General features: G+C 46.0%; 1 protein-coding gene across 1 annotated transcript in view; it reads left to right on the top strand.

Annotated features, from left to right (window-relative positions):
- The window catches only part of LOC121575193 (low-density lipoprotein receptor-related protein 1), a gene marked incomplete at its 3' end in the record, with an annotated part of 186,081 nt that overhangs the window by 90,600 nt on the left and 75,022 nt on the right, over window positions 1-20,459 (top strand). Inside the window, 6 exon segments of the mRNA XM_045223015.1 lie at window positions 4,054-4,216; window positions 8,967-9,189; window positions 15,056-15,245; window positions 15,381-15,524; window positions 17,066-17,302; window positions 17,502-17,682. Of these exon segments, the coding sequence (XP_045078950.1) occupies window positions 4,054-4,216; window positions 8,967-9,189; window positions 15,056-15,245; window positions 15,381-15,524; window positions 17,066-17,302; window positions 17,502-17,682 (1,138 nt within the window).

The raw sequence follows: 20,459 nt of genomic DNA, 5'->3' as shown, positions 1-20,459 counted from the left end.
AACTCCTCTCCTCTAAGCCAGCTGCTGCTGCATAATACGTTTTCCTAATGGAGACCATAATCTCTCTCTCTCCCCCCTTCCTTTGTCATTTTTTTTTGGTGTGCAAAAATGTCATCCATTTTGCCTGCCCTCACCATTCAATCACATTGAAAAATATTGTCAGTGTGTGTTTTTAAACAATGAAACCTCTTTTTGAATTCCATTTAGATTTATAGGCCAAGAGCTGGTAAGCTTTCACTAGGCACACTGTTATTGCCCTCTTAGACCTTGGAATTTGAGAGAGAGAGCGAAAGAGAGAGAGATCCAATTGGCTATACTTAAACTCTTGGGAAAATCCTCTGCATTAACAGCAGACTAGTTCATTTCCTCAGTGAAAACAATGTACTGAGCAAATGTCAAATTGGCTTTTTACCAAATTACCGTATGACACACCACATATACACCCTGCACACCCTAATTAACAAAAAAACAAACCAAATCATGCTTTGTTCATTTCAAAAAAGCTTTTCACTCAATTTGGCATGAGGGTCTGCTATACAAATTGATGGAAAGTGGGGTTGGGGGAAAAACATTATAAAATCCATGTACACAAACAACAAGTGTACTGTTAAAATTGCCAGAAAACACAAATGTCTTTCCACAGGGCCGTGGGGTAAGACAGGGATGCAGTTTAAGCCCCACCCTCTTCAACATATATCAACGAATTGGCGAGGGCACTAGAACAGTCTGCAGCACCCGGCCACACCCTACTAGAATCTGAAGACAACTGTTTGCTGATGATCTGGTGCTTCTGTCACCAACCAAGGAGGGCCTAAAGCACCTAGATCTTCTGCACAGATTCTGTCAGAACTGGGCCCTGACAGTGAATCTCAGTAGGACAAAAATAATGGTGTTCCAAAAAAGGTCCAGTTGCCAGGACCACAAATACAAATTCCATCTAGACACCATTGCCCTAGAGCACACAAAAAACTATACATACCTCGGCCTAAACATCAGCGCCACAGGTAACTTCCACAAAGCTGTGAACGATCTGAGAGACAAGTCAAGAAGGGCCATCAAAATCCTTCTATGCCATCAAAAGGAACATAAAATTTGACATACCAATTAGTATCTGGCTAAAAGTACTTGAATCAGTTATAGAACCCATTGCCCTTTATGGTTGTGAGGTCTGGGGTCCGCTCACCAACCAAGAATTCACAAAATGGGACAAACTCCAAATTGAGACTCTTCATGCAGAATTCTGCACAAATATCCTCCGTGTACAACAAAAAACAGCAAACCAGAATGCTGTTTGGCTCTAAACAGAGAGTACACAGTGGCAGAATACCTGACCACTGTGACTGACCCAAACTTAAGGAAAGCTTTGACTATGTACAGACTCAGTGAGCATAGCCTTGCTATTGAGAAAGGCCGTAGGCAGACCTGGCTCTCAAGAGAAGACAGGCTATGTGCACACTGCCCTCAAAATGAGGTGGAAACTGAGCTGCACTTCCTAACCTCCTGCCAAATGTATGACCATATTAGAGACACATATTTCCCTCAGATTACAGAGATCCACAAAGAATTCGAAAACAAACCCAATTTTGATAAGGGAGTTTATCTACTGGGTGAAAAACCACAGTGTGCCATCACAGCAGCAAGATTTGAGACCTGTTGCCACAAGAAAAAGGCAACCAGTGAAGAACAAACACCATTGTAAATACAACCCATGTTTATTTATTTTCCCATTTGTACTTTAACTATTTGCACATTGTTACAACACTGTAGATATACATAATGACATTTGAAATATCTTTATTCTTTTGGAACTTCTGAGTGTAATGAGAGAGAGAGAGAGAGAGAGAGAGAGAGAGAGAGAGAGAGAGAGAGAGAGAGAGAGAGAGAGAGAGAGAGAGAGAGAGAGAGAGAGAGAGAGAGAGAGAGAGAGAGAGAGAGAGAGAGAGAGAGAGAGAGAGAGAGAGAGAGAGAGAGAGAGAGAGAGAGAGAGAGAGAGAGAGAGAGAGAGAGAGAGAGAGAGAGAGAGAGAGAGAGAGAGAGAGAGAGAGAGAGAGAGAGAGAGAGAGAGAGAGAGAGAGAGAGAGAGAGAGAGAGAGAGAGAGAGAGAGAGAGAGAGAGAGAGAGAGAGAGAGAGAGAGAGAGAGAGAGAGAGAGAGAGAGAGAGAGAGAGAGAGAGAGAGAGAGAGAGAGAGAGAGAGAGAGAGAGAGAGAGAGAGAGAGAGAGAGAGAGAGAGAGAGAGAGAGAGAGAGAGAGAGAGAGAGAGAGAGAGAGAGAGAGAGAGAGAGAGAGAGAGAGAGAGAGAGAGAGAGAGAGAGAGAGAGAGAGAGAGAGAGAGAGAGAGAGAGAGAGAGAGAGAGAGAGAGAGAGAGAGAGAGAGAGAGAGAGAGAGAGAGAGAGAGAGAGAGAGAGAGAGAGAGAGAGAGAGAACCCAGTTATAATATTACACTTTTAGGGGACTGTATCGCCGTCTCATCTCGCCTTTCTTTTCAGCCCCGACAATGGGGCTCTTTCTGGCAAACACTCAGTCTATGGTTGCTGTGTGTGTGTGACTGGGAATAGTGAGTGTGTGTTGCTCTTTCTCTCTCCTCTGCCCTCTGTGTATGTGCTGTATTCGGCATTGTTTGGGTGGAGCAGGGCCTGTTGGACGGGGTTTGCACTTCTGGGATCTTTCTATTCAAATAGTTGTAACAGGCAAGCTCAATCAAGCACATATAGTAGTATTTGAAATGATTTCAAATAGTATTTGAACTCAGGTCGGCCCTGTGTGTGTGTCCAGGTCTTTGCAGTTCTTGGAGGGGTGGGGCTGGGTCTTTCCTCAGGCCATGGGAAAATCTACCAGTCTTAATGGGAGATTAAACAGTACAATTTCTACCACTCTAACAACCACATTCTCACTCTCCTCTTCCAGCTGGAACAACCATATTCAGAAGAACCATAACACAACCACTGGATAACTAACTAATACCGAATGCAGCCACAGTGAAGCAGGGGCAGGGCTCCATTCCCATAATGGGTATAATAGTACTAGAAGTTGCCCCGTAACCACTGATCTAGGATCAGATATCCCAATCCTAACCCCAACCATCAGGAGGTTTTAGAAACAATCTGACTCTTTAGATACAATCTGCCCCTGTATCAGTGGTTCGGGGCAACTTCTACCTACTATTGGTGGACTTGGGAAGAAGGAGAGTAAGAGAGTGTCTGTGAATGACAGGAACATTGCCTGGAGGAAGTCTAATTTGCCAATGTCACGGTCATCTCTTGACATTCAGGAAAATTGCAAAGAATAACCCGAATTACAGAGGCTGCCAGGCTTTCTAGGCAACCGACCTGCGTAGTCTCGGAGTGTGTGTACGGGTGAATGCTTGTGTGTGTGTCTGTTTCTGTGTGTCATTCTGTAAGTGAGTGTCAAGGCTTTCTGCCACGCTGCCTGTTATATTATAGCTTAATGTGGATCCCTCTTCCATCTTATGAGTCAGACTTTACACCACTCTGCTGCATATACAGTATGTAAAGGACACACGCACAATACGGTGCCAGGTTAATGTGCTGTAGATTTAGAAACATCAGCAATGAGCGCATAATGGAATGTTTACATAGCTAGCAGTGAGACAGAGACAGACAGAAAGCCAGGCATAGCAGGACAGTTAGATACAGTTATAGTCACTGGGACTGTCAAGGCATGATGGAGCTCCCTACCATTACCTCATTGTCTCACCCCACCATTTCCTTTACCACAATACTAAACAGTACAGTACATCAGATCATACAGCATACAGGTGCCCACAAAGACCAAGCCTGAGAGAGAGAACAGGTCAATGATGATATATCAGTCGACATGTAAACTAGATTATTTGTTTCTTTTATGTCTCCTTTTCCTTTCTCTTTCTCTTCCCCCTCTCTCTTGCCCCCCTTCCTCTTCTCTCTCTGTATCTCCCCTTCTCCCTCCCTCTTTCCACTAATCTCTCTGTCTCTTTCCACTCTCTCTTGCTCTCTCCCTCTCCCTCTTTCCACTCCTCCCCCACGCTCTCTCTCTCACTCTGCCTGCTGTCCAGATGTGGAGCAGATGGCTATTGACTGGCTGACAGGAAACTTCTACTTTGTGGATGACGTGGACGACCGGATCTTTGTGTGTGACAAGGACGGTCAGACGTGTGTCACCCTGCTGGACCAGGAGCTGTACAACCCCAAGGGCATCGCCCTGGACCCCACTATGGGGTGAGGACACGCACAGTCACACACACACACAGTCACACTCCAAACGCGCGCACACACACACACATTTGCATAGGCTGCATACACACACGCACGCCCACAGACTGCGTATGGCTCCGTGTTTTGTCTTTTAAGTTATGTCTTATATCAATCCATCACCACACATGAAGTTCCCTCCAAGGAAATAAAGGTTATTTGAATTGAATAGATTTACACACCTGCAAAATCATATTAGCATTTTACATATGCACACATTCACACTTACAAACAAACACTCTTCAATGCCCGCATTTGTTGGTCAAGGTTGGATGTGCATGTCCTTGCATGTACCAAGTGAGTCAGGGATATTCACACTGCAGTCTGTCTGTCCTCCCTCCTTTATCCCATGGGAACAGACCAATGTCCCACAGCACGTGTGCTTTAACACGGCATAACAGTCCCATGAGAGGCCCAATATTTGGGCCACAGTAGTCTGTCATTGTTACACAACCCAAAACAATGGGCTGGGGGTGGGTTGAGGGTCGGAGGGTTCCAGTTTTCCCAAACACTTGGAAGTGATTGGTCCGTGGGCTGCTGACTGCAAGTTTGGGGGAGCAGTAATTTAGTGCAGATGTTTCATTTGTGTTGTTCAGCCCTGAGCCCCTGAGCGCTCCCAAATCCTGCCTTTTCACTGTTTTTCTATAGTCATGTTTTTATTTCAGCCCTGCCGTTAATGACGGGTCTCGAAACTCAATTCCAAAAGGGGTTGTGTGTGTGTGTGTGCTCTCCATGTGTATACAGTGGGGAAAAAAAGTATTTAGTCAGAAACCAATTGTGCAAGTTCTCCCACTTAAAAAGATGAGAGAGGCCTGTAATTTTCATCATAGGTACACGTCAACTATGACAGACAAATTGAGAAAAAAAAATCCAGAAAATCACATTGTAGGATTTTTAATGAATTTATTTGCAAATTATGGTGGAAAATAAGTATTTGGTCACCTACAAACAAGCAAGATTTCTGTCTCTCACAGACCTGTAACTTCTTCTTTAAGAGGCTCCTCTGTCCTCCACTCGTTACCTGTATTAATGGCACTTGTTTGAACTTGTTATCAGTATAAAAGACACCTGTCCACAACCTCAAACAGTCACACTCCAAACTCCACTATGGCCAAGACCAAAGAGCTGTCAAAGGACACCAGAAACAAAATTGTAGACCTGCACCAGGCTGGGAAGACTGAATCTGCAATAGGTAAGCAGCTTGGTTTGAAGAAATCAACTGTGGGAGCAGTTATTAGGAAATGGAAGACATACAAGACCACTGATAATCTCCCTCGATCTGGGGCTCCACGCAAGATCTCACCCCGTGGGGGTCAAATTGATCACAAGAACGGTGAGCAAAAATCCCAGAACCACACGGGGGGACCTAGTGAATGACCTGCAGAGAGCTGGGACCAAAGTAACAAAGCCTACCATCAGTAACACACTACGCCGCCAGGGACTCAAATCCTGCAGTGCAAGACGTGTCCCCCTGCTTAAGCCAGTACATGTCCAGGCCCGTCTGAAGTTTGCTAGAGTGCATTTGGATGATCCAGAAGAGGATTGGGAGAATGTCATATGGTCAGATGAAACCAAAATATAACTTTTTGGTAAAAACTCAACTCGTCGTGTTTGGAGGACAAAGAATGCTGAGTTGCATCCAAAGAACACCATACCTACTGTGAAGCATGGAGGTGGAAACATCATGCTTTGGGGCTGTTTTTTCTGCAAAGGGACCAGGACGACTGATCCGTGTAAAGGAAAGAATGAATGGGGCCATGTATCGTGAGATTTTGAGTGAAAACCTCCTTCCATCAGCAAGGGCATTGAAGATGAAACGTGGCTGGGTCTTTCAGCATGACAATGATCCCAAACACACCGCCCGGGCAACGAAGGAGTGGCTTCGTAAGAAGCATTTCAAGGTCCTGGAGTGGTCTAGCCAGTCTCCAGATCTCAACCCCATAGAAAATCTTTGGAGGGAGTTGAAAGTCCGTGTTGCCCAGCGACAGCCCCAAAACATCACTGCTCTAGAGGAGATCTGCATGGAGGAATGGGCCAAAATACCAGCAACAGTGTGTGAAAACCTTGTGAAGACTTACAGAAAACGTTTGACCTGTGTCATTGCCAACAAAGGGTATATAACAAAGTATTGACAAAACTTTTGTTATTGACCAAATACTTATTTTCCACCATAATTTGCAAATAAATTCATAAAAAATCCTATAATGTGATTTTCTGGATTTTTTTTTCTCATTTTGTCTTTCATAGTTGACGTGTACCTATGATGAAAATTACAGGCCTCTCTCATCTTTTTAAGTGGGAGAACTTGCACAATTGGTGGCTGACTAAATACTTTTTTGCCCCACTGTACGTGTCTCTGTTTGTGTGCGTGCGTTCATGTGCAAGTATTTGTTTTTCATTCCAACCAATTTCCAGTGCTATAATTGACTGTGCAGTAATATACTCTGGTACATTTATTTCCCCTGCCTGATGTTGTCCAGCTGCTATAATGTTTTTGGCTGTAGTTTAGAGATTATATACAGTGGGGGAAAAAAGTATTTAGTCAGCCACCAATTGTGCAAGTTCTCCCACTTAAAAAGATTAGAGAGGCCTGTAATTTTCATCATAGGTACACGTCAACTATGACAGACAAAATGAGAAAAACATCCAGAAAATCACATTGTAGGATTTTTAATGAATTTATTTGCAAATTATGGTGGAAAATAAGTATTTGGTCAATAAAAAAAGTTTCTCAATACTTTGTTATATACCCTTTGTTGGCAATGACACAGGTCAAACGTTTTCTGTAAGTCTTCACAAGGTTTTCACACACTGTTGCTGGTATTTTGGCCCATTCCTCCATGCAGATCTCCTCTAGAGCAGTGATGTTTTGGGGCTGTCGCTGGGCAACATGGACTTTCAACTCCCTCCAAAGATTTTCTATGGGGTTGAGATCTGGAGACTGGCTAGGCCACTCCAGGACCTTGAAATGCTTCTTACGAAGCCACTCCTTCATTGCCCGGGCGGTGTGTTTGGGATCATTGTCATGCTGAAAGACCCAGCCACGATTCATCTTCAATGCCCTTGCTGATGGAAGGAGGTTTTCACACAAAATCTCACGATACATGGCCCCATTCATTCTTTCCTTTACACGGATCAGTCGTCCTGGTCCCTTTGCAGAAAAACAGCCCCAAAGCATGATGTTTCCACCCCCATGCTTCACAGTAGGTATGGTGTTCTTTGGATGCAACTCAGCATTCTTTGTCCTCCAAACATGACGAGTTGAGTTTTTACCAAAAAGTTATATTTTGATTTCATCTGACCAAATGACATTCTCCCAATCCTCTTCTGGATCATCCAAATGCACTCTAGCAAACTTCAGACGGGCCTGGACATGTACTGGCTTAAGCAGGGGGGACACGTCTGGCACTGCAGGATTTGAGTCCCTGGCGGCGTAGTGTGTTACTGATGGTAGGCTTTGTTACTTTGGTCCCAGCTCTCTGCAGGTCATTCACTAGGTCCCCCCGTGTGGTTCTGGGATTTTGCTCACCGTTCTTGTGATCATTTTGACCCCACGGGGTGAGATCTGCGTGGACCCCCAGATCGAGGGAGATTATCAGTGGTCTTGTATGTCTTCCATTTCCTAATAATTGCTCCCACAGTTGATTTCTTCAAACCAAGCTTCTTACCTATTGCAGATTCAGTCTTCCCAGCCTGGTGCAGGTCTACAATTTTGTTTCTGGTGTCCTTTGACAGCTCTTTGGTCTTGGCCATAGTGGAGTTTGGAGTGTGACTGTTTGAGGTTGTGGACAGGTGTCTTTTTATACTGATAACAAGTTCAAACAGGTACCATTAATACAGGTAACGAGTGGAGGACAGAGGAGCCTCTTAAAGAAGAAGTTACAGGTCTGTGAGAGCCAGAAATCTTGCTTGTTTGTAGGTGACCAAATACTTATTTTCCACCATAATTTGCAAATAAATTCATAAAAAATCCTACAATGTGATTTTCTGGAATTTTGTTTCTCAATTTGTCTGTCATAGTTGACGTGTACCTATGATGAAAATTACAGGCCTTTCTCGTCTTTTTAAGTGGGAGAACTTGCACAATTGGTGGCTGACTAAATACTTTTTTTCCCCAATGTAATATTAGTACGCTGATATATATTTTTGTCATGTACACTGTGTTTTTGTAAATTAGCGAAAACAACAAACCTAGGAATTGCTTTGTATTACACTGTTTGTTTGATTCTCTTTTTCGAGAGCATGTCCAAGACAGTTAGATAGTTTCCTCCTGTTTAGGAAACCCAGTGAGAGGCACGGTAAACAAGCTTTAAGGAACAAGCCACAATAGAACATAAAATGTTCTGGTTAGGCCCAGGAGGTGTTCCTCTGACCTTGTGACCTGACCAGGACAAACTGTTACCACATTCAGATATTCCTCCATATAAAACCTAATGAAGGTAATAAGGGGTATTCAACTACAGAGCCAAGATGTTATAACAACAGAGTTTTCCCTACATTTATCTAAATAGGAATTTATCAATTCACCTGTCAATCAATCAATCAATCACTCTGTCAAAAAGCTGTCTCTCCTCTCCCGCAACTCTTCCCTAGGTTGTTGCTGTAAATGACAACATACTCATGCTCAGTTAACTTACCTGCTAAAATAAGTTTGGAATAAAACAGAATCACTCACTCTTGTCTATAATCATCTCCCTCCCCTCTTCTTCTCCCACAGTAAGGTGTTCTTCACAGACTACGGTCAGATCCCCAAGGTGGAGCGTTGTGACATGGATGGTCAGAACCGGACTAAGCTGGTGGACAGTAAGATTGTGTTCCCCCACGGTATCACCCTGGACCTGGTCAGCAGGCTGGTCTACTGGGCCGACGCCTACCTGGACTACATAGAGGTGGTGGACTACGAAGGCAAGAACAGACACACCATCATACAGGGGCTGCTGGTGAGGACACACACACACACACACACAGACATTACATTTTACATTTTAGTCATTTAGCAGATGCTCTTATCCAGAGCGAGTTACAGGAGCAATTAGGGTTAAGTGCCTTGCTCAAGGGCACATCGACAGATTTTTCACCTAGTCTGCTCGGGTATTAGAACCAGCGACCTTTCGGTTACTGGCACAACGCTCTTAACCACTAAGCTACCTGCCATACATACACACACACACACACGGACACACACGGACGGACACACAGACACACGGACGGACACACAGACACACGGACGGACACACGGACGGACACACAGACACACGGACGAACACACGGACGAACACACAGACAGACGGACGAACACACAGACAGACGGACGAACACACAGACAGACGGACGAACACACACACAGACAGACGGACGAACACACACACAGACAGACGGACGAACACACAGACAGACGGACGAACACACAGACAGACGGACGAACACACAGACAGACGGACGAACACACGGACGAACAGACGGACGAACAGACGGACGGACGAACGGACGAACACACACACGGACGAACGGACGGACAGACGGACGGACACAGACGGACACAGACGGGAACAGACGGACGGACAGACGAACGAACACACACACAGACAGACAGACGAACACACACGAACAGACAGACGGACGAACAGACAGACGGACATACGGACGGACGGACGAACACACAGACGGACGAACAGACAGACGGACATACGGACGGACGGACGAACACACAGACAGACGAACACACAGACAGACGAACACACAGACAGACGAACACACAGACAGACGAACACACAGACAGACGAACACACAGACAGACGAACACACAGACAGACGAACACACAGACAGACGAACACACAGACAGACGAACACACAGACAGACGAACACACAGACAGACGAACAGACGAACACACAGACAGACGAACACACGAACACACAGACAGACGAACACACGAACACACAGACAGACGAACACACAGACAGACGAACACACAGACAGACGAACACACGAACACACAGACAGACGAACACACGAACACACGGACAGACGAACACACGAACACACGGACAGACGAACACACGAACACACGGACAGACGAACACACGGACAGACGAACACACGAACACACGGACAGACGAACACACGAACACACGGACAGATGAACACACGGACAGACGAACACACGGACAGACGAACACACGGACAGACGAACACACGGACAGACGAACACACGGACACACGGACAGACGAACACACGGACAGACGAACACACGAACACACAGACAGACGAACACACGAACACACAGACAGACGAACACACGAACACACAGACAGACGAACACACGAACACACGGACAGACGAACACACGAACACACAGACAGACGAACACACGAACACACGGACAGACGAACACACGAACACACGAACACACGAACACACGAACACACAAACAGACGAACACACGGACAGACGAACACACGAACACACGAACACACGGACAGACGAACACACGGACAGACGAACACACGGACAGACGAACACACGAACACACGGACACACGAACACACGGACAGACGAACACACGAACACACGAACACACAGACAGACGAACACACGAACACACAGACAGACGAACACACGAACACACAGACAGACGAACACACGAACACACAGACAGACGAACACACAGACAGACGAACACACAGACAGACGAACACACGAACACACGAACACACAGACAGACGAACACACGAACACACGAACACACAGACAGACGAACACACGAACACACGAACACACAGACAGACGAACACACGAACACACAGACAGACGAACACACGAACACACAGACAGACGAACACACGAACACACAGACAGACGAACACACGAACACACAGACAGACGAACACACAGACAGACGAACACACGAACACACAGATGAACACACGAACACACAGACGAACACACGAACACACAGACACAGACACACAGACAGACACAAGAACACACAGACGAACACACGAACACACAGACACAGACACACAGACAGACACAAGAACACACAGACAGACACAAGAACACACAGACAGACACAAGAACACACAGACACACAGACAAGAACACACAGACACACAGACAAGAACACACAGACACACAGACAAGAACACACAGACAAGAACACACACACACACAAGAACAGACACACTATCATTCAGGGCCTGCTGTTGAGCTCATCAACCCTTGACTGTCTGGAAGCTAGCACACTTCTTCAGGGTTCTGGAAGGGAGCAATTAAGAGGGTTTAACATTTTGGAATGTTGCAGATTGTTAATGTTGTGTAGAGCAGATGGACATCTCCATGTAGAGTAAAGTAAATACAACAGGTGTAGACCTTACAGTGAAATGCTTACTTACAAGCCCTTAACCAACAATGCAGTTTTAAGAAAGAATACCAAAAAAAATCACACAAAAAAATAAAAAATAAAATAATACAAAATAAAAGTAACAAATAATTAAAGAGCAGCAGTAAAAATAACAATAGCGAGGCTATATACAGGGGGTACCGGTACCGAGTCAATGTGCGGGGGTACCGGTTAGTCAAGGTAATATGTACATTTAGGTAGAGTTATTCAAGTGAATATGCATAGATAATAAACAGAGAGTAGGGGGCAATGCAAATAGTCTGGGTAGCCATTTGATTAGATGTTCAGGAGTAATAATAATAATAATAATAATAATATGCCATTTAGCAGACGCTTTTATCCAAAGCGACTTACAGTCATGCGTGCATACATTTTTGTGTATGGGTGGTCCCGGGGATCGAACCCACTACCTTGGCGTTACAAGCGCCGTGCTCTATCAGCTGAGCTACAGAGGACCAGGAGTCTTATGGCTTGGGGGTAGAAGCTGTTTAGAAGCCTCTTGGACCTAGACTTGGCGCTCCGGTACCGCTTGCCGTGCGGTACCAGAGAGAACAGTCTATGACTAGGGTGGCTGGAGTCTTTGACAATTTATAGGGCCTTCCTCTGACACCGCCTGGTATAGAGGTCCTGGATGGCAGGAAGCTTGGCCCCCGTGATGTACTGGGCCATACGCACTACCCTCTGTAGTGCCTTGCGGTCGGAGGCCGAGCAGTTACCATAACAGGCAGTGACGCAAACAATCAGGATGCTCTTGATGGTGCAGCTGTAGGACTTTTTGAGGATCTGAGGACCCATGCCAAATCTTTTCAGTCCTGGTAATCCGTCTGTTGTTGTGAATGTTGACCTGTTTAAAGGTCTTACTCACATCGGCTACAGCGAGCGTGATCACACAGTCGTCCGGAACAGCTGATGCTCTCATGCATGTTTCAGTGTTGCTTGCCTCGAAGCGAGCATAGAAGGAATTTAGCTCGTCTGGTAGGCTCGTGTCACTGGGCAGCTCGCGGCTGTGCTTCCCTTTGTAGTCTGTAATAGTTTGCAAGCCCTGCCACATCCGACGAGCATCGGAGCCGGTATTATTTATTATTATTATTTATAGTACGATTCGATCTTAGTCCTGTATTGACGCTTTGCCAGTTTGATGGTTCGTCGGAGGGCATAGCGGAATTTCTTATAAACGTCCAGGTTGGAGTCCCACTCCTTGAAAGCGGCAGCTCTACCCTTTAGCTCAGTGCGGATGTTGCCTGTAATCCATGGCTTCTGGTTGGGGTATGTACGTACAGTCACTGTGGGGACGACGTCATATGCACTTATTGATGAAGCCAGTGACTGATGTGGTGTACTCCTCAATGCCATCGGAAGAATCCCAGAACATATTCCAGTCTGTGCTATGAAAAACAGTCCTGTAGCTTAGCATCTGCTTCATTTGACCACTTTTTTTATTGACAGAGTCACTGGTGCTTCCTGCTTTAGTCTTTTGCTTGTAAGCAGGAATCAGGAGGATATAATTATGGTCATATTTGCCAAATGGAGGGAGAGTTTTGTACGCATCTCTATGTGTGGAGTAAAGGTGGTCTAGAGTTTTTTCCCCCTCCGGTTGCACATTTAACATGCTGATAGAAATGAGGTAAAACGGATGTACATTTCCCTGCATTAAAGTCCCCAGCAACTAGGAGCGCCGCCTCTGGATGAGCGTTTTCCTGTTTGCTTATGGCCGTATACAGTTAATTGAGTGCAGTCTTAGTGCCAGCATCGGTTTGTGGTGGTAAATAGACAGCTACGAAGAATATAGATTAAAACTCTCTTGGAGGTCCTCTGTAGCTCAATTGGTAGAGCATGGCGCTTGTAACGCCAGGGTAGTGGGTTCGATCCCCGGTACCACCCATACGTAAAAATGTATGCACACATGACTGTAAGTCGCTTTGGATAAAAGCGTCGGCGAAATGGCATATTATAGATAGTGTGGTCTACAGCTTATCATGAGATACTCTACTTCAGGCGCGCAAAACCTTGAGACTTCCTAAGATATCGTGCACCAGCTGTTGTTTACAAATATACATAGACCGCCACCCCTTGTCTTACCAGAGGCTGCTGTTCTATCCTGCCGATACAGTGTATAACCCGCCAGCTGTATGTTATTCATGTCTTCGTTCAGCCACGACTCGGTGAAACATAAGATATTCTAGTTTTGAATGTCCCGTTGGTAGGATATACGTGCCTGTAGTTCGTCCACTTTATTATCCAGTGACTGTAAATTGGCCAATAGTATCAATGGCAAAGGCAGATTAGCCACTCATCGCCGGCTCCTTATCAGGCACCCCGATCTCCTTTTCTTTCTACTGCGAATGACGGGGATGAGGGCCCTGTCGGTTGTCTGGAGCAAATCACTCTCACCGGACTCATTAAGGAGCTGTAAACTTTACATTCATAGTTATCCAAGCAGTTCAATCTTAAATGCAAGGTAAATACTTGGAACTAAATGCCCCCCTTTTTGTCTGTAAACCTATGTAGAGATTCCTGTGTTTTCTCTCCTGTGAGGATCCTTTCTCCCCTGCTGTTGTAGTAGTTTGTAGACCAGTGAGCTATGGCCAGAGAGCAGGGGGTGGACAGTAGCCTTTTCATTAGAGTGCTGATTAATAGGAGTTTAGGCTGAGCTCTGGTCAGTGTAGTGGCTGGCATGGCCAAGCGCCTTTTAAACCTGTTAGCAGGGCTTTTAGCGCTAGCTGTCTCTGTCTGCATAAGTAATAGCCTTCATTTACTCACTGGGCCTGGGGGCATAGACATGTACACACACACACACAAAGCCCCTTCATTTGTCTATGGGGGTCTGTGTGTCTGTGTGTCTGTGTGTCTGTGTGTCTGTGTGTCTGTGTGTGTGTGTGTGCCAGATAGCCATCAGTAGCAGTTTAAAGTCCATGGATGGTTATTGATGGTGAGGGTATGGGCTGTATTGCAGAGAGTATGAGTGTTTATCCCTGCCCTGCCTGATCACTGATAGGCCGCCTACGTCTATGTGACGTTAGTGCTGTTTACTGGGACATTAAGCCTGGCTTTCTTCTCACAGATGAATGTGTGTTTGTTTAGGCCTGTTAGAGTGCATTAAGTAAAATGGAGCCCTGTGTCATGCAAAAGGTCATGTTTAGATTTCTGAAGCGGCTTTGTGGTTGGGTTCATCATACTGAGTGAATGGGAATGTTGCATTGATTGTGATTTTATTTTGGGTTTTGCGTCACTCATTCTCCTCCCTCTTTTTCTCTTCTCTTCCCTCCCTTATTCTCTCTCTCTCTCTCTCTCTCTCTCTCTCTCTCTCTCTCTCTCTCTCTCTCTCTCTCTCTCTCTCTCTCTCTGTCTCTCTCTGTCTCTCTCTGTCTCTCTCTGTCTCTCTCTCTCTGTGTGTGTGTGTCAGATTGAGCACCTGTATGGTCTGACAGTGTTTGAGAACTACCTGTATGCCACTAATTCGGACAACGCCAACATGCAGCCGAAGACCAGTGTGATCAGAGTGAACCGCTTCAACAGCTCTGACTACCAGGTGGTGACCCGCGTCGACAAGGGAGGAGCCCTGCACGTCTACCACCAGAGACGCCAGCCCCCAGGTAACTGTTGTAATAGGTTTCTGTATTTTATGCTGGGCATTTTGTCAAATCAGTTCTATATTGAACCCACAGACATAGTGGTATAGTTGAAATTCAGTTGAATACTAAGACATGTCCTCCTCTCCTATCGTCCAGTGCGTAGCCATGCGTGTGAGCCAGACCAGTTTGGGAAGGCAGGAGGCTGCTCTGATATTTGTCTGCTGGGGAACAGCCATAAGACCCGCACCTGCCGCTGTCGCTCCGGCTTCAGCCTGGGGAGTGACGGAAAGTCCTGCAAGAGTAAGTACCACACAGCCAATCTCCTCTCAGATACTCCACAGCACAGCCAATCTCCTCTCAGATACTCCACTGCACAGCCAATCTCCTCTCAGATACTCCACAGCACAGCCAATCTCCTCTCAGATACTCCACAGCACAGCCAATCTCCTCTCAGCTACTCCACAGCACAGCCAATCTCCTCTCAGATACTCCACTGCACAGCCAATCTCCTCTCAGATACTCCACAGCACAGCCAATTATCTGTTAGGCACTTTTACAACCCAAGCCAATCCGCTTTAAGATGCTTAATTATATCTGCTCTGAGATACAACAACACAGCCAACCCATTCCTACATACTATAGTCTACAGCACAGCCAATGCGCTTCCAGATACTTTCAAAAGTTGATATCACAGCCAATCCACTTTCAGCTCCTCCAATCAGCTCCTTCACAACTCTAGCTATCCACTCCTCCTCTGTGGCGGTCTCTTTGGGCAGCTTAATCTCCTCATGTCTGAGCAGTAGAAATCCTCTGACTCACCTGACATTGACAGCCAACCTCCCTAATCAATGTCTACATGCCTGAAGCCCCACTGTAACTTTAAACCAGAGGCAGAGATTGATTCTGTTATTGAACCTGTGCCAAGGGCAGTGAAGGTTGAATCAGGAAAACTGCATGCCCCTAAACTAAGGTCTGGGACACCCCTAATGAGCATGTATTAACCAGGCTCTTCTCGAATTGACTACTTTTGTCTGCTGCGTAACGTAAATTACAACCCCATCCCTGATTGATTCACTTTGCCTGCGAGGTGTGTATTAATATTCTATGAGGATATGAAAGCAAGCACGTATTGATCTGTTTCTAGACTATAACCCTAGGTGCCCTTGATAACCACACCACGGTAGATTGATTCAACAAAAGCCTATCCCGTCCACTATGCCATACGGAACACCCACTTATCAATTTGACAAGTCGTCAAAATGTTAATTTTAATGATTGAAAATCACTTACATTCTCATTAGGTTTATGGGATTATGCTGCTCTTGCACAGTTTTTGTCTGTTTAATCAATGCACATGTTATGGGGCAGTGTTATTTACTTACGTGTCAGCATTTCAATTGGTAATTATTTTCGGAGAAGAAATTGGTCGCAAGATTTAAGAAAGCCGGGAATATTGGAAGGGATTGGAATCCTGTGGATCTTATTAAACAACAAAGGCCTCACCAATGCTCTCCTCCTCCTGGTCCCATGTTGTCTGTCTGTCATAGCATTGTAGTGTGATTTTGTCATCTTTTTTAGAAGCTACCTCTCATGAGGTTGGCCAGACTCGTTAGAGAGAAGCTGACAAGATGATATGCATTTATAATAAGTTTACAGTCAAAAGCCCCTATTCATAAAGCATGTCAAAGTGCTGATCTAAGATCAGTTTTTGTCTTTTAGATCATAATGAATAAGATTACATGGACAGGGGGAGGGATGATCCTAGATCAGCATTCTTACTCTGAGATGATTTATGAATACAGGCCCAGTAAGTCCTCTTTCTCTCCCATGCTGTTCCTCAGAGCCGGAGCATGAGCTGTTTCTGGTGTACGGTAAAGGTCGCCCAGGGGTCATCAGAGGGATGGACATGAATGCTAAGGTCCCAGACGAGTACATGATCCCTATAGAGAACCTGATGAACCCCAGAGCCCTTGACTTCCACTCAGAGAGTGACTTCATATATTTTGCTGACGCCACCAGCTACCTCATCGGCCGCCAGAAGATCGACGGTACAGAAAGGGACACCATTCTGAAGGAAGGTACGGTAACTGCCCTCCATGTTGGCCATTTTCGGGAATCATTACTGTAATAGGGAGTAGCCATTTAGGCTCAAACAATGCTAGCACCTTGTCAGGTACTGTTGTGAGGGTAGAGGTGGTCATTTTAGCTCAGTTTGTCCAGTTTTGTTGTGTATAATAGGGCGACTGGCCTCTCACCACCAGTTCCTCTGTGTTCCAGGGATCCACACAGTAGAGGGTATAGCGGTGGACTGGATGGCTGATAACCTGTACTGGACGGACGATGGGCCCAAGAAGACCATCAGTGTGGCCAGGCTGGAGAAGGCCTCCCAGACTCGCAAGACTCTCATCGACGGCAAGATGACCCACCCCCGCGCCATCGTAGTGGACCCCCTACATGGGTAAGAGACTGAGAGAGGGAGGGATGGTGGGAGAGAGATGAAAGGAAGATAGGGGTTTCAGATTGGTCTTTAGACTGTTAAGAAGCAACTTTAAAGTTTGGTGTGGGTTGGATGTGTGGGAGAGGTTAGATAAAAGTTGTTTTGTGTGAGGCGGTAGATTTTAATGTGATTCAGAATGTGTTTGTGTGTGGTGGGAGTATTCGATTCGCTTCTTAATAGATTATTTTGATATTCTAATGAGCCTCTCCCATGTGTGTGTGATGTGGCTGGGAGATGATTGGAAAGTTGACCCTGGGGGGTGTGGGTTAGTGTGTGTGTGTGTGTGTGTGTGTGTGTGTGTGTGTGTGTTGGTGTTTAGAGTACGTGCATACAAAATGTACATGCACATGTGTACAAGTGTGTGGGTCAGAAAAGAGCAGATGGTCATCTGTCGATAATAGCCTCCTGTCACTGAGCCCCCACTGTCCCCTCATGGCCCTTCAAAACAATTCTACCCCTCTCAACCCTCTCGTGTGTGCACACATAATATAATTAAGCAATAAGGCATATACCACAAACCCCCGAGGTGCCTTATTGCTATTATAAACTGGTTACCAATGTAATTAGACCGGTAAATATTTTGTTTTTGTCATACCCGTGGTATATGGTCTGAACAAATCACATTTTATTTTTCACATGGCCGAATACAACAGGTGTAGACCTTACAGTTAAATGCTTACTTACAAGCCCTTAACCAACAATGCAGTTTTAAAGAAAAATAAATGTTAAGTATAAAATTGCTAAGTAAAAAATAATTAAAGAGCAGCAGTAAAATAACAGTAGCGAGGCTATATACAGGGGGTACCGGTACAGAGTCAATGTGCGGGGGCACAGGTTAGTCGAGGTAATTGAGGTAATATGTACATGCAGGTAGAGTTAAAGTGACTATGCATAGATAATAAACAGAGTAGCAGCAGCGTAAAAGAGGGGGTGGGGGGGACCAATGCAAATAGTCCGGGTAGCCATTTGATTAGCTGTTCAGGAGTCTTATGGCTTGGGGGTAGAAGCTGTTAAGAAGCCTTTTGGACCTAGACTTGGCGCTCCGGTACCGCTTGACGTACGGTAGCAGAGAGAACAGTCTACTAGGGTGGCTGGAGTCTTTGACAATTCTTAGGGCCTTCCTCTGACACCGCCTGGTATAGTGGTCCTGGATGGCAGGAAGCTACCCTCTGTAGTGCCTTGCGCTCGGAGGCCGAGTAGGTGCCATACCAGGCAGTGATGCAACAAGTCAGGATGCTCTCGATGGTGCAACTGTAGAACTTTTTGAGGATCTGAGGACCCATGCCAAATCATTTCAGTCTCCTGAGGGGTATAGGCTTTGTCGTGCCCTCTTTACGACAAATTTGGTGTGTTTGGACCATGATAGTTTGTTGGTGATGTGGACACCAAGGAACTTGAAGCTCTCAACCTGCTCCACTACAGCCCCGTCGATGAGAATGGGGGGTGTGCTCGGTCCTCTTCTTTTTCCTGTAGTCCACAATCATCTCTTTTGTCTTGATCACGTTGAGGGAGAGGTTGTTATCCTGGCACCACACGGCCAGATCTCTGACCTCCTCCCTATAGGCTGTCTCATCGTTGTCGGTGATCAGGCCTACCACTGTTGTGTCGTCAGCAAACTTAATGATGGTGTTGGAGTCGTGCCTGGCCATGCAGTCATGGGTTAACAGGGAGTACAGGAGGGGACTGAGCACGCACCCCTGAGGGGCCCCCGTGTTGAGGATCAGTGTGGCAGATGTGTTGTTACCTACCCTTACCACCTGGGGGCGGCCCGTCAGGAAGTCTAGGATCCAGTTGCAGAGGGAGGTGTTTAGTCCCAGGGTCCTTAGCTTAGTGATGAGCTTTGAGGGCACTATGGTGTTGAACGCTGAGCTGTAGTCAATGAATAGCATTCTCACACAGGTGTTCCTTTTGTCCAGGTGGGAAAGGGCAGTGTGGAGTGCAATAGAGATTACATCATCTGTGGATCTGTTGGGGCGGTATGCAAATTGGAGTGGGTCTAGGGTTTCTGGGATAATGGTGTTGCTGTGAGCCATGACCAGCCTTTCAAAGCACTTCATGGCTACAGACGTGAGTGCTACGGGTCGGTAGTCATTTAGGCAGGTTACCTTAGTGTTCTTGGGCACAGGGACTATGGTGGTCTGCTTGAAACATGTTGGTATTACAGACTCAGTCAGGGACAGGTTGAAAATGTCAGTGAAGACACTTGCCAGTTGGTCAGCGCGTGCTCGGAGTACACATCCTGGTAATCTGTCTGGCCTTGCGGGCTTGTGAATGTTGACATGTTTAAAGGTCTTACTCACATCGTCTACGGAGAGCGTGATCACACAGTCGTCCGGAACAGCTGATGCTCTCATGCATGCTTCAGTGTTGCTTTCCTCGAAGCGAGCATATAAGTAATTTAGCTCGTCTGGTAGGCTCGTGTCACTGGGCAGCTTGCCTTTTGTAGTCTGTAATAGTTTGCAAGCCCTGCCACATCCAACGAGCGTCGGAGCCGGTGTAGTACGATTCAATCTTAGTCCTGTATTGACGCTTTGCCAGTTTGATGGTTCGTCGGAGGGCATAGCGTGATTTCTTATAAACGTCCGGGTTAGTCCCGTTCCTTGGAAGCGGCAGCTCTACCTTTTAGCTCAGTGCGGATGTTGCCTGTAATCCATGGCTTCTGGTTGTGGTATGTACGTACAGTCACTGTGGGGACGACGTCATTAATGCACTTATTGATGAAGCCAGTGACTGATGTG

The sequence above is a fragment of the Coregonus clupeaformis genome, chromosome 10 (assembly GCF_020615455.1).
Source record: "Coregonus clupeaformis isolate EN_2021a chromosome 10, ASM2061545v1, whole genome shotgun sequence".
Taxonomy (NCBI): Eukaryota; Metazoa; Chordata; class Actinopteri; order Salmoniformes; family Salmonidae; genus Coregonus; species Coregonus clupeaformis.
The sequence above is the reverse complement of the archived record's forward strand: the minus strand, read 5'-3'. Positions and strand labels throughout refer to the sequence as shown.